This window comes from Ptiloglossa arizonensis, chromosome 6 (assembly GCF_051014685.1).
Source record: "Ptiloglossa arizonensis isolate GNS036 chromosome 6, iyPtiAriz1_principal, whole genome shotgun sequence".
Taxonomy (NCBI): Eukaryota; Metazoa; Arthropoda; class Insecta; order Hymenoptera; family Colletidae; genus Ptiloglossa; species Ptiloglossa arizonensis.
Genome location: NC_135053.1, coordinates 11,254,637 through 11,272,120, shown reverse-complemented (window position 1 = coordinate 11,272,120; position 17,484 = coordinate 11,254,637). Strand labels below are relative to the sequence as shown.

Here is a 17,484-nt window from a genome sequence, read left to right as displayed (position 1 = left end):
CACTTTCGGAACAATTTATCTTTCTGTACGCGGAGATGTCAAGGTGATTGCAAAGTCGTTCAATTTATTTTAAACGAAAACGTTCATTTTTCGGTACGTTTAATTATAGCCCGCCTCGAGGTTAGGGTTTAATAACGATACCTTGACCGCACCACGCCTATTAAGGAATTCGTTTACCTTTCTGTCTTTATGTTCTGTTCTCTTACATTTTCGTAATAAAATAAAATCACAGACTTGGAACAGATCGTTCGAAACTAACACGTTCCTTCCTAATCCCCGAAATCATCGTATTTGTCATTCTTGAATAACGACAGAGCGCATTCTTTCAAATTGTCTCAAATATGCAGAAGCTCGCGTTAAATCTCAAATAAAACTAATTCAACGCGGAAATTGTTCAACTACTTTCGTTCCTTAAAAAAGAAAAAGAAAAATGCTCTGCGTCAAACTTTAATTGACAAATTACCCTCGACTCTAACGGTCGTCGTTAATAACCACAATAAAGTGCAGCGATGCGAGTTAAAACTCGTGCAAAAAGAATTTTGTAAAAGAGAGAGAATTCAATGGCTATTCAAAAATCGATCAAGGCCATGGCTGGGAAAAAACCAGTTGCACCGTTGCGTCCATTTGCGATATTTTTATTACCTCTCGAAAAACCATTCAAGATGTTGATTTCCAGCTCGCACCGTTCGTGGTTTCCTCGATCGAGTATGAAATTTAGTTAAAATTGAATTGCAAAAATTATACTTAAAATTTTTGCCTCAAGAAATTCCATCGAACGCCTAGTTTCTCGTCGTAGGAATAATTTTCCGACACAATACCTCGAACACGATTGAAATATAATTACTAAATAAACCCGACTCTACGACAACTTTCCGTATCTTCGAATAAAACCATCGTTCGTAATTTTCTCGATGGAGTACCAAAATTGATCTAAAATCAAATCGTTCCTCTCGCCTCGATGTCTCAGTCACGTGATTGTCGCGCGATGCACAAAATGGCACGATTCGCACCGAACCCTCGCCGATTAATTCCCTTTTTCCTAGACTCGTCTCGATCGCTCGGCCGTTAGTGTCCACGGCCACCTAGCGGCCACTTTTTTCTTCTCTTTCGCTCGGTGAACGACCAATCGGATACACGCACGTGTTCGATTGCTAATTACGGTGTTCTGGATGCTAATTGCGATGTTTTACAACCGTTATTGCGTAATTATGTGTCGCTCGAATATTCGCGCTCGGCGCGAACGAGCGTTCGATTGATTTAATCGACGATTCGGTCGAATCGATTGACGATTTCGCTTCGTCTTTATCGTTGCTTCTTGCTCGCGTTTTCCGCGAAACGTTGCGCGCCAGATAGGCGAAACGCGGCGGGAAAATCACGAGAGAACTCGAGGAATCGAAACACTGGTCCCGGTTCGTTCCCTCGCGAATATTCGCGGTTATCTTAATTGCGTACGAGCGAAGAAAAACGGAACGCGTTACGATCCCGATGCCCGCGGACCTCGTTTTAATCTCGCGGCCGGCTTACGTTTATCTCTAACTGCTTGACGCCGTGCCAATTTAGATACCGAGTGACAGAAATCGATACAGTTTATTTAGAGTCACTCTCGGAAGCCTCAACGTATATTCGTCGCGCGTTCCAATATTTTCCACGCCGCGTAACGATAATCCCCGCGGCAACGCGAATCGTACGCGAAACTCTCGGGCGAACGATCCCGCGATATCCTCCAGCGGGTGACGAAACGGAATCAACGACGTGGTTATAGGGACTATAGACCCGACCATATGTAAATATAATACAATTATCGTCGAGACGATAATACGTTTGCACGTCTGTCGTTGCAATTTGGTACTTTCCTTTGAACAAGATCCGTGAATCGTATCCTCCTCGATATTACGAATCAATGGAAAATTCTTCGATTTCCAATTCAAGTGTTCCGATACACTCGATAGACATAATAGATTTTATTCTTGTGGGTGAAGGATGCAAAAGAAGGTTTTGAAACGAGTGATCTGCAATGTTGAGAGAATTACAAAGTAGGGATTGTTACAGGGTTTAATTAATTTTGTTACTCTTTATATTCGAGAGGTTCTGGACATTCGTTTTAAATTTACTACCATGTGTTTCGAACGAATTACATAGAATTTTGGAAGCTTACGGTACACGTACAGTATGAATTTAAATTTTTAGAAAATGTCCGTACGATTCAAGTTACGCTGATCCCGAATCAGAAGTCACACTTGGTTCCGAACGAGCTGATTTTCCTTGGTTAAGATATTTGAAGAATTCAATTCTCGGTGAATTTTTTAGAGATCCTGTACTTTCCGTTCAAACATCCGTACAATATTCGAAAACACGGTCCTAGAAAACTGAATATAATGTTTACTCGATCGAGGATACAAAATTGACTTCCTCAGAGATTTTCATTTTACATTCCAAAAATATTCCCAAACACTACCCATATCATTTCATTTTTTTTTTTTGTAAAAGTGAAACACAATTTTTTCAAAGTGTACAAACATTTTCTTAAATTATATATTCTCCACTTTGGAAAACGAAATGACTTTCCGAACAAGCCAATACAATTACTCAACTCGGAACAAAGAAGATGAATCCATGTACGCAGTAATCAACAAACGACGATCCGTTTAGAAATAATTCGCACAAGCATCTACTTGGAATACACCTCGAACGACCCGTGATATCGGTCGACAATCAGTTCTTATAGTCGACGTTGCAAAATTTTCGAAAAACTCGTCGCACGCGAAACACGTTTCGCTTCCGGGTGCAAACGTTTCGAACGGAATCGACGTGTCGGCGCTATTTCGGCATAAATCGCGCTATTTCGATCCTAATCGCGCCCTTCGACGTGCACACGAAGCTCGGTTGCAAGTGGGGTCTGCGAAACCGTACAACGCGCGATCTGCATGCAGCGCCGCGACGCAGCCGGGGGGACACGACGCGTCCTAGCGTCGTTTTTCCAACGGCCTATCGAGGAATTCATTTGCGGAGAAAAGAACGGTGGTATGCGCAGGTGTACGTGGCGAACGTAAATGCGTTTACTCAAGATCTTCCGCCATTAAGTTTCTTTTCTCTGCCCGGTTTTCTCATCGTCCAAACATGTCCCGATGTGAGTGTTGACCTCGTGGTTACTGGGAACCCATCGAGACAAACGTGAACGTCGCTAGAGCTATCTATGGTGTGCCTGTCCGGACGCTTTTTAGGATCAGAAAGAATTGACGCTTAACCCAGGTTGGGAAAGTTGAGTCGTCGTCATCGGTCGCAGAAAACATAGTGGACTCTCGCGTGTACTACACTAATGTAATTCGCTTTTTTTTTCAGGGGAATAGCCATAGCTGTGCGATACACGACGACCAGGGGGAGGGAGCAGTTTTTATCGTCCCTCGTCGCAGTTCGAGGTATTGTTATCAATAGCCCCGAGTCTACGTTCTCGAATATCGACGAGTGCATCGTGATCGTTTTACGGCCAAACATCGCGAGTCCGAGCTACCTGGAACGATCACAACGAGAGAGCATCGGCATTTGCCGCGAGTCTTCGATCGATTTCAAACGGATCTTCTCCTTGGTCTTTTCGATCGATCGTACGATGGTGAGTCGACGTCCCGTAGGAATGCAGTTAGATTCATTCTTCTCGGGATAAATTCTAAACGATCACAGTGTCCAGAAACCGTCATTTTGATATTTTCTCACGCTACACTGTGTATGGTGTAACGTGAGGACGATCGATTCGATTTATTCGTATAAACGAGGCATCGTTATATTTTGTATCGGACGAGGAATTTACTACCATTCGTTTAAACTTTCTTGAGTATGAACGATAGGTTTGACAATTCACATTCTATCCGCAGCCACTGCGTTTCTAGGATACGTTCTTCCACGAGGACAAATATCTTTTCGAGGAGCTAGAGTAAATAGCTTTCATCGAAAACCGGAGCATCGAAACCCTTGTTGCCACGGTGAGATTCCGTTCGTCGGCTCACCGGTTCCGTGTACCGCGCATATATTTATTTAATTTATCCCTTCTACGATGTTGTCTCGCTTTGGAAAGACTCCACCGTATGCGTTACTCGACATCTGGCCCGATTTCAAATCCTCGTGCCAACGACCATCGATCCAACGAGACACAGTTCCAATCTTTTCTACACGTTACTTCGATCGGGTTCAGGGTAGCCACGTTGGCAGCTCGTTGTTTCAAAATAACGAATCGTGGTTATTGTTCGCGTCTCGCGATACGTCCTGTCGCTTAAACATCGTAACGCGTATCCCCGAACGCTCCCCAGATGCATCGAAGCGTTATGAAAATTGATGCCCTCCTCGTTGGTACGATTCCTCGTTCGACGCAGAAAAGGGATAGAGAAAAGGTGGCTCGTTAGGTGGTTCTCGCGAACGTACCCGGTGCCTTTTCTTTCCCTCGTTTGTTCGGTTGCCACTCTTTCGTTACCGTTCCCTCCGCTAATTTACACCCTTTTTCGCGCCTCGCTTAATGTACGACTTCGCTATACATCTCCGGCGGCCGACTGTAGCTCATTGTTGTCACATAATTACGCGACACGAAGGATCCTGACTGCTTCCTACGCGAGACCAGCGCCGCCGATCCGACGATGAGAAAAGCCCCAACACGCTCGGAGCCGCTTTGCGCAATTTTCCTGTGGCCGGTGTTCGTGCAACCACCAACGTTAATAAGGTGTTAGCCTGCGCTGGCGCATAATCGAGGAACACGGAGCATAGGATACGACGTTGCAACAAAGCGACGGTGACGGGTACAGACGAGCCATATCCGGGACGTCGGCCAATAAAATTAATCGCTTTTGCTACATCGCCTGAATAATTTATGCTCGCTGCCGTGTCTAGGAATTGGCCGATGATCGTTCGGGACGTCGTCCGCGGCGTTCCGCTTGCGACACATGGTTTTCATGGAACACGAAGCCTCATTTGTATTCGTCCGCGCCGCGAAAATCATCTCGCGGCGAACTGAATTATTTCTCCGCGAATAATTGCGAACAACGACCAATCGAGACACGGGATTGATAACGATTATGGGAGCTACGAATTTTCGGAACCATGGTAACCCGAGTTGAGCTCAGTGTTCGTTACTTGAGAGAGGTCGAAAGACGATACGGTTCTTTACGGCGAGTTTAGAAATTCACGACGATCGGGAACGTAAGTCGAGAAAATATTTGCGCGAACGTTCGACTCGAGAACCACGATCGAGCGTTTACGCTGCGAGTGTCTGTTGTTGAAAATCTTTGATGTGTTAGGTACATTGGATGTTTGGTAAAAGTATCGCTTACAGTGTATGCATCCAAGTATTCAAAAGTAAATCAAAGATTTGGAGAAAATACTCCAGAATGGAATTTTAAAATAATCAGAATTTTCGAAGGTCGTTTCGCTAACAAGTGACTATTCGAATACGAAACAAGGGGATACAACGTACAATTATTAATTACCATCATAAATTCAAAAGTAAATCAAAGACTTATATACTCCAGAATGAAAAATACTCCAGAATAGAAAATACTCCAGAATGGAATTTAAAAACAACCAGAACTTTCGAAGGTCGTTTCGCTAACAAATGACTACTCAAGTCCAATATATGGGGATACAACATAGAATTATTAATTACCGTCAAACATTCAAAAGAAAATCAAAAACTTAGAGAAAATACTCCAGAATGGAATTTAAAAATAATCAGAACTTTCAAAGGTCGTTTCGCTAATAAATGACTACTTAAATACAAAACAAGGGGATACAGCATACAACTATTAACTACCATCGAGTATTCAAAAGTAAATCAAAGACCTATATACTCCAGAATGAAAAAATACTCCAGAATGGAATTGAAAAACAATCAGAATTTTCGAAGATCTTTTCCCTAACAAATGACTACTCAAGTCCAAAACATGGGAATACATCGTACAATTATTAATCACCATTAGGTATCGAAGACTATACAAAACATCCGACGAAAATACTCCAAAGTAAAATTTAAAAGCGATTAGAATGTTCAAAGATCGTTTCCCGATCGAAACCAATCGTGAAAATAAATTCGACGAGCCGAACGACGTATATCTCGAGGACATCCTCGTCGGATGTTCCACGCGGCTCGTTGGAGTGTTTCGTAGTCGCCTTTGCAAATCAATCGGGTCCGATCTGGCGTGTTTTTCAGCTTCGAAATAACGCGATGACCACGCGTCGTCGGCTCGTAAAAGCTGTCGACGTGCCAATTCGAAGATGCTTCCGTGTTGCGTCTTCACTGCCGGGCAACAATGCTTCCCCGGGCGTGGCATGCATTATTCAACGCAGCAGGAAAACCGCTTCGAGCCTCGAAGAGGCTGGGCTCTTCCACGGCGGAGCGTCACCGTTTTTCTGCCGTCTCTTTGTCGACTTCTCAACACCAATTGCGCTTAAACGGAGTACCCAGAAGACGCTAATTATTCAACGCGTTCTGTGTCCAATAAAACTTTTTTGCGGTTGCATTAACATCCAGGAAGCTCGTCGCGCCACTCTATCGTCCGTAAACATCGCGAGACGGGGTGGGGTTCCTTCGACGCGAGCACCCTCGTTGGTCGTTTTGCCAATTAGTCGCAAATCGATTTCGAAAAATCGCACGAGATCGTTCACGCGGCGTAGAAAATTGAGGATTGTTCGTTCACTCGAAACTACGCCGCTGAGCTCGTCGCAAGAATGCAGACTCCGAACGTTCGTAAACACATCCCCACCCCGCCCCCGTCCCTCCATTGTGTAAAATCTACCAACGCGAAAGTCTCGATGTTAACGTTAAGAGAACGCGCGTTTACACTTCGCCACGGTTTCGAAAACAACATTCGCGGTCGCGTCGAAGCATTCGCTGCTTCAGAAACGGGCCTTGTACGGCACGAAGCATAGAAAGAAGGTAGCTCTACTGAAACCGCCATATTAAGAAAAATATGCGAACTAGCGCCTTGGAAGGACTGGAAAAATAAAACAGAGGATAAAGGAGACCGTTAAACTGTTTTTAGAGTTGTTGGTTTATATCACCGGTAGAATATTGTAGCAATAAGTAACCTGTCGTTTCTTTAATCGTCCGAGCCAGTTTCTCGTCGAAGAAACTGTGGAACAACATGTTGCACTTCTCTCGACGCATTGTCTAATTACGGTTAAAGCCTCGTCGTTGCGCGAGAAAGTTGGAATTAAAAGATCGGCAGAAAGAGAGAGAAAGATGAAAATTGTGGAATCAAATTTTTTCACACTGTGCATCGTTTATGGAGAAATGGAGTTTGAAAATATTCGGGTGTCTCAAAACTCTCGCGGTAATAATATATTTGGTTGTAGTTTTTCATTTCTACAATTGAAGCCTTTAAATTGAATTTTAGCAAACAGTGCACGCGTTTCGACTAGTTTCAGAGTCGATTTTCTCCAAAGAGAAACTGTCGCGAGTAAAAATTTTAGTCCAGGTTTTCCATTCATTTTTGCACGTAGAATCATCTCCTTCTCTGTTGTACTACCTATTCTTGTGCCATGCAGGTAGATCGTATTCTACGTAGACCGTCTCCTCTCCAAGGATCAAGCTGCGAGGGAGATCGCATTAAATTACAATTAAATTCGATAAAAACATTTGTCAAAGTCATTCTCGTTACTTCTGCGACGTCCCAAGTATTTCACCCGGCTCTTACGACACTAATGCATCCTGAGAGGAGCGAAACATCCCATCGAGTATCGTACAGCGATCATGACTCTGCGATCAAAGGACGAAAGACTCGATGACTCACGGAAACGTTCGATCAATCCCAGAGGTTGTTTTCCACGCCGATTTGGATACGGTGCTCCGTAGTTGGCGAGATATTCAAGCGAATCTTCTACCTTGGAAGTTTGAAGAAAAACGATTCTTCGAATAATACTTCTTCGTGACAGTGTCTATGAAGTATTTCTGTAAAACACTGTGTCACAATTTCCAAAATCGTTGAATTTGTAGCGGTTCTTCGAATTATAACTTCCCGCTCCGAAACTTTAAACGCAGTCTTCTTAAAGTCAAGTGTTACGAAATGACTCAAAATAGATTAAAATCAATCCAAAGACACCTCGAGTAAATCCGTCGTTCTTGTAGATAGCGGAACAAAGATCTTTCTTTTTTCCCAATTTCTTTAGTTCACGAATGGTACGAAAAAGAATTCAAAACATTGATCGTCGAACTTGGAAGTGTCAACATTATTTTAATTATCAATTTTTTTATTTCGATACCCACAGTAGCGAGACTCACACTGGTCGAGAATCTTTCTTTTATTTTCGTTTTTCGATCTTTTATTTCAGATAAGCAGAACGCTCGAAATTATGGAAGCTACTCGAAAATATTTTTGTAAGCCACACACGTTTGGGCATCACACTGACATCACTTTTGATCCTTTTTCGTTAAAAAAATGTACGAACGTATTTGACCTTGTTTTCGAGTTACAACGAGTTGGTTCTTTAACACACTGTATTTGTAGACATTTTACGATTGGATGCCTTACCTTCTGTTTGTTCAGGCATTGCTCGGATTTGCCGGAAGCTTCGTTCAATTGTCCCGCAAAGTATTTCGATACTGTCAATGGACGTTCTGTAAACAATAGGCTTCAAATAACCCGGCAAATAATAATTCAGCGGATTTAAGCACGATTTCTACGAAATATACTAAGAGAAAGTATTTACAGAATTAGACTACGATAAATGGTTGAATGGAATTTGTTTAACTACTATATTTCTAGTTTCTATGAATTTTTTTAATCATTTTCATGCGCAGAATCTATCCTGAAGCGATTCTCACGTGCTATACGACATGTTGCATATGCACGAGAAATACAGATAATAATCATTATGTCAATACCAGCTTTTTCTATCTTTATCAATAGCCAGGTATTCAGATACTCCAAGTGTTTCCGTTCGGATAAATCGTACACGTAGCAAAAATTTCGTTTTTACTTTCCCTCTTCGATTATTTTTCAGCTGGTATATAAAATTCGAGTAAAAAATAATAATCGACAATTAAATTACTCCACACTTTTACAACCATTGAATGTGAGTTTTAGTAGATTCTGGAACATTTTAAGGTTTAATCGTATCGTCGATATAAGCACACGTGTAGATCCTGCTAAATTCTATAATAATTCGATAAAACTATACAAGCTTTCTGTAAATCGAACCGTTGAATGTACCCAGTACATTCTTTCAAAATCACCTAAATACGCTACAAAAATTTACACCGGAAAAACTACGATCGAACGAGAAAGAAATCAAGAAGAATGAGTCGTGAAGCAATAAATAAATTCTAATCGAGTATTTTGTATCCTATATCTACAATTGATTCAGAAAAAATTCGTATCGAAACTTGCCAATACTTTTATTCCCCATATATAAATTCACCAGTTTTGCAATATTTCAGAAAAAATACAAAATTTTCAAACGACACTATACTACCCAATTATGAACACAAAGGTCAATGTACAGTACCTTCCTAAAAAAAAAAAAAAAACTTACAAAAACACTCGAAAAAGCACGTTCGACCATAGCAAGGCTCCCTCGAGTCGAACGACCCCATACGTTATAGATCGAGCTCCTCTTCCTCCTCTTCTTCTTCTCGTGGATGGTGAACCGCGAAGGTCGTCGGCGAAAATAAAATTCTAATTAACGCGATTGCGCGCGATCGGCGAAAAAAAGAAAGAAAAAAAAAGAAACACACGATAAGCGGTAATTCTGCGAGCGGCATCAAAGCTCCCGCTTTGTTGCTCCGTTACTCTTCGCTGAAGGCGCTCTCCTCTGTCAGCGTGGCTGGATGGCTGGTTGCACGTTTCGCTCGCGCATTCGTGTTTTGCCGCTTCGAATCGACCGAGTATTACAAACACCTGCTGCAATTTACTGTAATCCGCGCGGGACGTGGTACGTCTGTTTTCCACGTCATCGGCGTTAAACGGAGGTTTCTCGGTTAAAACCATCGGCCGTTGTCGTTGGTACGCGCGCGTATAAAACCGGTTTCACCTTTATTTTGACACCGGGGCAACCGAGGTTCGTGCATTGAACACCGTACGCGAAATCGGCACTGAATTATCACCGCATCGGTTCGCCGTAATTATAATATTACCGGGCGCACGGGTATACGGCTAGACGATCGGTAGTACGCTTGTTAGAAGGCGTCTTGATGCCTGTCCACGGTGCCACGGTGAAACGTTACTCGGCATTCGGTCCATCAATCTTTCAGCTGCCGCGGAGTGACTCGCGCTACCTCGATACGTGGTAGATCGCGTCTCCTCGAACGAACGAATCCCGGCGCGAGGAGACGTTCGCGATCGAGAGCCTCTTTATTAACCCGGGGGTTCGCGTAATCGTTCGATACCGCGCGCAACGTTTCACGAACACGAGACTTCGGGACGAAAATACCCAATTCGGATACTAATCGATTTTCGACTCAAATATCTTGATACTCTTCCGTAGAAAATCTAACGATTTCTCGATCGATACGAAGTAAACAGTTTTAGACACTGCAGGCAATCTTGAATTTTTTATCGAAGGTAAAAATGTTTCTCGACGATCTTCGTAATTGGAATTTGTCGTTGGTTAGATACTGGTTAAATTTCGCTGGATAGATTTTTGTGGTAGTTCAACGGAAATATCGTGGGAGACGTTTCGCGTATATGGGTTTCATAAATAAAAATCAAGAATTAGTGTTCGCTCGATGTTTGATATTTACCTTTATAGTTAATTACATTGTCATTGTTTTGTGTCAATGTGCCTATGAAGTATAACTCTTTTTCACCAAAGACCTTCGGTTCGTGTATTTCTTAATTAAACAAAGAAAAAAAATTCAAAAAGGAACTCTCTTTGCAGAGTCCTCCTCTAAATCCTCTTTAACACTATGACTATCAAAGGGGACAATTCGACCATTTTCGAGCATCTTTTTAAAATTACTCAATTATTAAAAATTATTCCCTTTTCCCGTAATATTCCTTGATAATTATCGAAACAGAATCCTAGATTATATACGTACATCGATCTTCCCTTTTCCCTTCTAATTTCAATGATACGTACACGGTCTGGTACACATAGAAATCCTCTCATCGTCGATAGATCTAATGCTAACGGTCGATTGTGAAAAGTTCAATCGACATTTATACAGCCCCGATGAACTCTCGAGATCCTGTATCATCGACCTAAGTCGACGGCAGATTCTTCCCTGTAGAAAGTTGTCCAAAGTGCGTGGTGTAAACCTCGAAATTTACGCGACTGTTTCCTCTTCCGGCGTGTCGGACGCAACAGAATTAGAAATCCCGGTCTTATGATTACTCTATTATTGAAAATCGCGTTTAATATAACGGTAGCCAGGTTTCGTCGAGTAAACAAGTTTTTCGTGCCGCCTATTCGTTTCCCACGAACGACCGCTTTGCTTCTTTCCGAGGCAATTTCTGTTGTTTCAAACGTTCCGCCATAATTCTGCGAGGATTGGACGTGTCCTCCCTGCGCGATACAAGAACAACAAGGCAGGAAACGGTGAAACGACCGCGGGAAATGGCTCGTGGTTAAAAAATGCGTTCAATTTTCCTCCGATTCCGTTGTTAGACCGGGGAAACTCGGAAAGTTTACGTGTAAACGGACACGGTAGCTATCAGGAACAGGATTAGCCGTTAAAGAGGCGGCGTTTAGCGGTGCACTCATAAATCACGTGGAAGCGACAAGCAATTATAATAACTATCGCCGGGTATAGACGCATAAATAAAATACCGGGGCCCCTCGGCTAGGTAATGAGGCGTGCGAAGCGGGATGCGAACCAGTTTCTCGACTCGTTAATCGCGACACGGGCAAACAGGGAAAAAGTACTTTCACGGAAAAGGTCGTCGCGACCATCGAAGATCGCCGGGTGCCATTTTTCACGGGGCAAACTGGTCGCGAATAAAACGAATTCTTCGCGAACGGGGAACGAAAACGAGTCGTGAACCCCGTGTACCCGAATACGCGATTGTTCCACACGGGGCGAATGAATCGGAATTGTGGGAAAGAATTTTTGTTGTTTTTGAGGAATATTGTCGTTTTCGAGAGAATTGAATGTCGATTCTGCAACGAGGTACGATAAATTCCACGCAGAGTTACATTTTCCCCCGAGTGTCTCGATGTTACGCGCGTGAGTAGGATAGAGAAGTTAGGGGTTCGCGCGTGTTCGTCAACGGAGCGCGTGGCCCCGCGTATATTTGAAATCGAGTGTAACCGGTGAACGAAACTTCGCGCGCAAAATCTTTGCACGAGGTTTTCGTTTTATTTTTATTCGAATCGCCCACGCTCGTACCGCGTGTCGCGAGACACCTTGTACCAGCACAGGATTTTAGACAAGCATCGAGTTCCGCGTGGTTTCAAAACCACAATTAATTTGATGTCATAATCTGAAATCACGTCCGTCGAGCATTTTGAAATGCCAATACTAATTACGGCTTGTCCGTCCATAAATAATATTTTTTCAGCCCCATTAATTTTCCGCCGCGTGTCGTTATTCATGAAAGCAACCTTTCAGATTTTAATAAGAATATTGTAGTGACTGGCAGATCAATTTGTCCGAGCGTGACTTAAAGACAATATTTTATTACAAGCAGCTCGTTTAGAAGTGTTATTGCTTCATAAACGGTGATTCCTGATCTTTAAGTGCATCCTGCAATCTTCCCTCGAGTACCAACAAGTGTTATTTACGGGCCACTCAAATGCCAGTCCCGCGTCAGAATTTACAATGTATGCGAACAGCCGAAAATTCCAATCGTTCTTGAGCTACATCCTCGTACGCGATGCTAATTGATTCGTCCACTGTACGATTCAATCGAGCGTCTATCATCGTTATAAATAACTTTTCTTCACCCAGGTTGCCGTTCCTTTGTTTCCTAACACCGATTCTTTAACCCTTCGAGTGCTGAACGATCTCGATCGAAGCAATTCGCATGGACGACGCGTTTATAGCGTTTACGATCGCTGAAGATTGAATATTTTTTTGCCAGCGTGAATTTCTACGATTGAACGTCCAAGGCGCAACTAAGTTATGATTGAATTAAATAATAGGAGAAGTTATTTTCTAAAATCTGTGTACTCGTCCATGCTTCGCACCAATACCTTCCTCTGAACGCATATATGCGTCCATAGTCCACATCGACAGCTTTCTCTGAACGCATACATGCATTTATAGCACTCAAAGAGTTTTAAAAATTCGGAAACGACTTTCCGAACAACCCAATAATAAGGAGCGATTTATCGAAAGTTCGTACAAGGTCGGACCATGATCACCTGGTCCAGATCCTGTACCATGAATCCGACTCGTGATTCACGCCAAACGCCATTTTTTCCAACTATATCTAAACTCTCGACGCGACACCATAACCGAAGTCGCGTCATAGCACCCGTGAGATCGCAGACCCGATGAACGGAGCCAGATCGCGAACAGCGATTCGAGCCTACGAAAGCACAACGACAAAAGACAAGGTCTCGACTTTCGAGCCGATAATTGCGTGTACCGCATCGATGCGTTCCGTAATATCGTGTGCGGGCTGCGAGGAGATCGTTGCCCCTTAAACTGTCACCCCCGGCCGCCCTCGCGCGTTGTACGCCACGGAGATTAACGATAACGTGTGTCTGCGTTCTGTCACCCAGTTCCTGGAACCCCGATCCACGTAGTACTTCCTTCCAGGTAAAAACGCATTAATTAGATTTCCACGTTGCTGCCTTTCCGACGAGCGTAGTATCCAAAGAGAAGCCACCCGAAGGCCTCAAGGTCACGGATACCGAGTGGACACCGCGCTGGAATTCGAGCCGGGTTTCGAGTTTCAACGGGACGAACTCGGAGTAGGTGGGTTCGAGGAACGGGGTCGAAACGGGGGCGGTTGCGACGAGAAACGTGGAAAACGGAATCTGGAACGAGGAGGGAGGACGAAAAAAGAAGAAAAAAAAGAAGAAGAAGAGAAAGAAACGAAAGGGAAGAGGGGAGTGTGCGCGGAGGGGACGAGAGAGACGTAGGGGCACACGGAGACGAAAACGAGAGGCAGATAAAGAAGACGAATCGAGAGCAGAAAAACAAGGAAGATACCGGGGGTGGGGGAACGATGAAAGAAACAGGATAAGAAAGTTGAGCGAAGTGGAGGAGGAGCAAGAAGTAGAAGTACAAGATAAGTTAACGGAAAAAACAACGGCAACACGAGACCAGGAGGGCGACGATGAGGGGCACAGGGGAGGAGGAATAAGACACGTACACGGGAAGGAGGTTAGGAGAGAGAGAGAGAGAGGACCCGGAGTGGGGCCAAAAGTACATCGTGCGACTCGCGGACCGCCATAACCTTTTATCAGTTATCTAATTAGCCGTTGCATTTAATTAACGGGCCGAGGAGAGGGCTCGGGAAGATAGCCTCGGCAACGCGCGAGACCGACGTACGGTTTCTGCATGGTCGTACGTAATTTTAATCGGTGTTCTCCTCGGATAACGAAGGGTCGACGGATGAACCGGCATCCGCGCGCTCGCAATTAGCCGTGTTTTTATTTATTCGCGGCTGTACGATTCTTGTTGCGTACGCTGCGCGGGGATAGGTGACGTTGGAGGGGGCAGAACGACGCCACGTGACGCTACGCGACGCGAGTCGTCCCGATTTCGAGAGACACGTTACTCACCCTCCATCGTTTCGCGTTTTAGGTTCCACGGGAACAGGGACCGTGTGGTTCACACCGAGTTGTCGATTACTCGAGGACGTTCGTACGTACAACGAAGTCCATCGAGATGGTTGGTGTTGGAACGAATGCAACAACGATCTTAACCCATTTCCATCAAAGCGCGGAATAATCCGCGAGTCGCGACTGTACACTATCACCGAGCGCGGAATAATACGATTCCCATTTTACCAGTTGCAACTGGTACGTTTAACCATTTCTGAGAACTTTTTCGTTCCATTGGTTTAATATACATCAGTGTATTCTAAATAAGTTTTACTCTTTTGTGAAAATCTTTCAAACTGCCACTATGAGTGTTATGGCACGTAAAAATCCGCGCGGCACGTAAAAAAGCCTATAAAAAAATATTTTGCTATACAATATTGTGTATTAATCGTTTTAAACGGTATATTGTTAATAAACTCCGTAAATAATTTTGATGCTCGTTACTGCACATACGATCAACCACGAGCGGTGATACGGGTCAGTTGAACGTCGCTGATGTTTGAACGCGGCAGCCTAAACAGACCGATGATGCAAATGGATTAAGGGTGCCAGATGTCGGTGTCAGTTTTAAAAACTGTCTCCGCATTGGCGCGGAAGGGTCGTCAACGGTTTGGCCGCTTTTCCTTTTGGTTTTTCTTTTTAGTCGAGTTCCAAGTCCAGAGTCAGAAAGACCACACGACACTGTCGTCGTTCACATCAAGACATATCACTGTATACACATTTGTTCAAACTTTATATTCTTATATATACAATTACTATACTACTAGATACGCGAGATACTTGTATAATAATAAACTAGATATTATAATCTGAACTTTACAACAGTTGGAATTCAATACGAACGAACGTCTAGTCGTGATGTGTGGGATTCTTTCCAAGGTGACCCCGCGGAAGAGACTTCGACGTCTCGTGGTTCGAAAACCAGGTGCGACGAAACTTTTGGTGCCGCGAGCTCGTGTCAGGTGGCCAACTCTCGTTGAATTCTGCCTTGGGGTCTGATCACCGCTATGTACGTAAAAAACTGACCCGATTGTTTTGACAATTGACAATCTGTCGCACGTTTATTTTCGGCGGTGATTACACAAGTGTGTCTCGAGAATTGTATTTCCCAACAGCGTTCGCTTCGACTTACGAAAGAAAAGGACGTGTTTGATTTCGTTGAAAAATATCATTATTTTCTATTTTATGTCTCCGAAAAGAGAAAAGAATCATCGAGCAAAAGGGCGACGTCTGATACGGGTCCAAGCTGACCCGGACGCATCGAAACTATCGCTCTCGGCGGGTCTGCGCAAAACTGATTCTAAAGATTAATACAAATGTTGAACCAAATTTGACAAAATTTGCCACTAATATCCCAATTCTATACATAGAGAACCTACTCTCGAAATTGATTAATTTCAAGACACGCGAACCGAGAAATGAAATTTTACCAATACCCCGAGACATTAATGCAATTATCCTCTGGACAGAATCGATTTCACGGAAAACGAAAGAATATTCCGCGTTCCTCCGGTCCCAATGATCATCGATCCATTCCGTGAAGTTATCCAACAATCGGATGATTTATTCGTCACCGTGTACTCCCAATACCGATTACGAATCCGAGCATCGCGATTCCAATCAAACTACGAACACGTCTCGTACGAGGTCCGAAACACAACCAGAATCTCGGAAACTCACGGCAGTGGCAACTTTACAACTTCCTACTGCCATCGGTGACATCGTCGTTGTCATTCGCAACGCGACACCACGATTTTGCAAAGACAGGGAAAGAAGGGAACGAAAACAACGCGGTAACCGAGCCGCCATGTTTCTGCAGAAGCCGTTTTTCGCTCACGGCGTCGATCGGACCGTTAAAAAGCAAATGTTTGCGCAACGATGGACGACTGACTTACCTTCCCCGGATCCTCGATGAAGCCACCGATGGTCATCACGTGTAGGGTAACCTCGCGCTTGTTTTCCAGCTCGTCCGGCATAGCGTAGAGGCCCTCGCTGACGAAATAGGGCTCGGAACACGTGAGCCTGCAACACAACCAAACGATCGACAAATTAGATAATGAATAGGAATGCGTTAAGTTGCATCCCAACGATGACGAAACCGCGCCAGACGCGGCTTAAACTCTATTATGTACACCCCGGAACGTACCAGATAACGTAATTAGCGTTGCGCAACCGCGATGTCGAACGAGTTCCTCTTTGTGCACTTCGTTAATACGGTGGGGCATAAGAGGACAACCATCTTGTTGGTTGACTCGCGTCAATTGGTGTGGCGATACGATCCGTGTTTCGTGAGTGGAGATTTTTCGAATTCGCGACCTTAAAGTCGCGGAGCGTAAAATTGAGTCGAGGATTTGATAATCAGGGACCCACGCAAGGTTAACTCCGAAAGGGTTGATCGAAGTAAACCGGAGTCACGGGTGTACGCGTTTTGGTTTCGAATTTTTTCCAGGCTTGTTTACATTTTTATTCTTTTTCAGCGTGACGATATTACCAGAGACGAATATCAAGGTGTGTTTTTGTTTTTTTCTTCTTTCCGGGTTAGGTTTGACCTTTTGGGTAATTTACGAATCTGAATCTTCCGAATGTAGAGGAAAGAACGGAACAAATGTAATTTACGCGAGTTACGCGTACGTAATGTACGTACACATACTAAAATAAGCGTCATAGAGACATTAAACGACACTCGTCTCACGAATGACACCAAGGGTAGCGAAAAATGGCGACGAATACAAACTATTGCTCTCGCAACAACACAAACACCCGTACTTTCGAAAAGAAATAGAAAACTTTTCC

The 17,484-nt window shown here is 43.8% G+C and overlaps 1 protein-coding gene across 1 annotated transcript in view; it reads right to left on the bottom strand.

Moving 5' to 3' along the window:
• The window catches only part of LOC143148032 (UPF0489 protein C5orf22 homolog), a 476,738-nt gene extending 459,839 nt beyond the window's left edge, over positions 1-16,899 (bottom strand). The window contains exons 1-2 of the mRNA XM_076313877.1: positions 16,838-16,899; positions 16,587-16,713 (exon numbers count right to left, since the gene is read on the bottom strand). Coding sequence (XP_076169992.1) covers positions 16,587-16,667 — 81 coding nt within the window. The 5' untranslated portion in view covers positions 16,668-16,713; positions 16,838-16,899. The remainder of the gene's footprint in view (positions 1-16,586; positions 16,714-16,837) is intronic.
• Between the last annotated feature and the right edge of the window lie 585 nt (positions 16,900-17,484).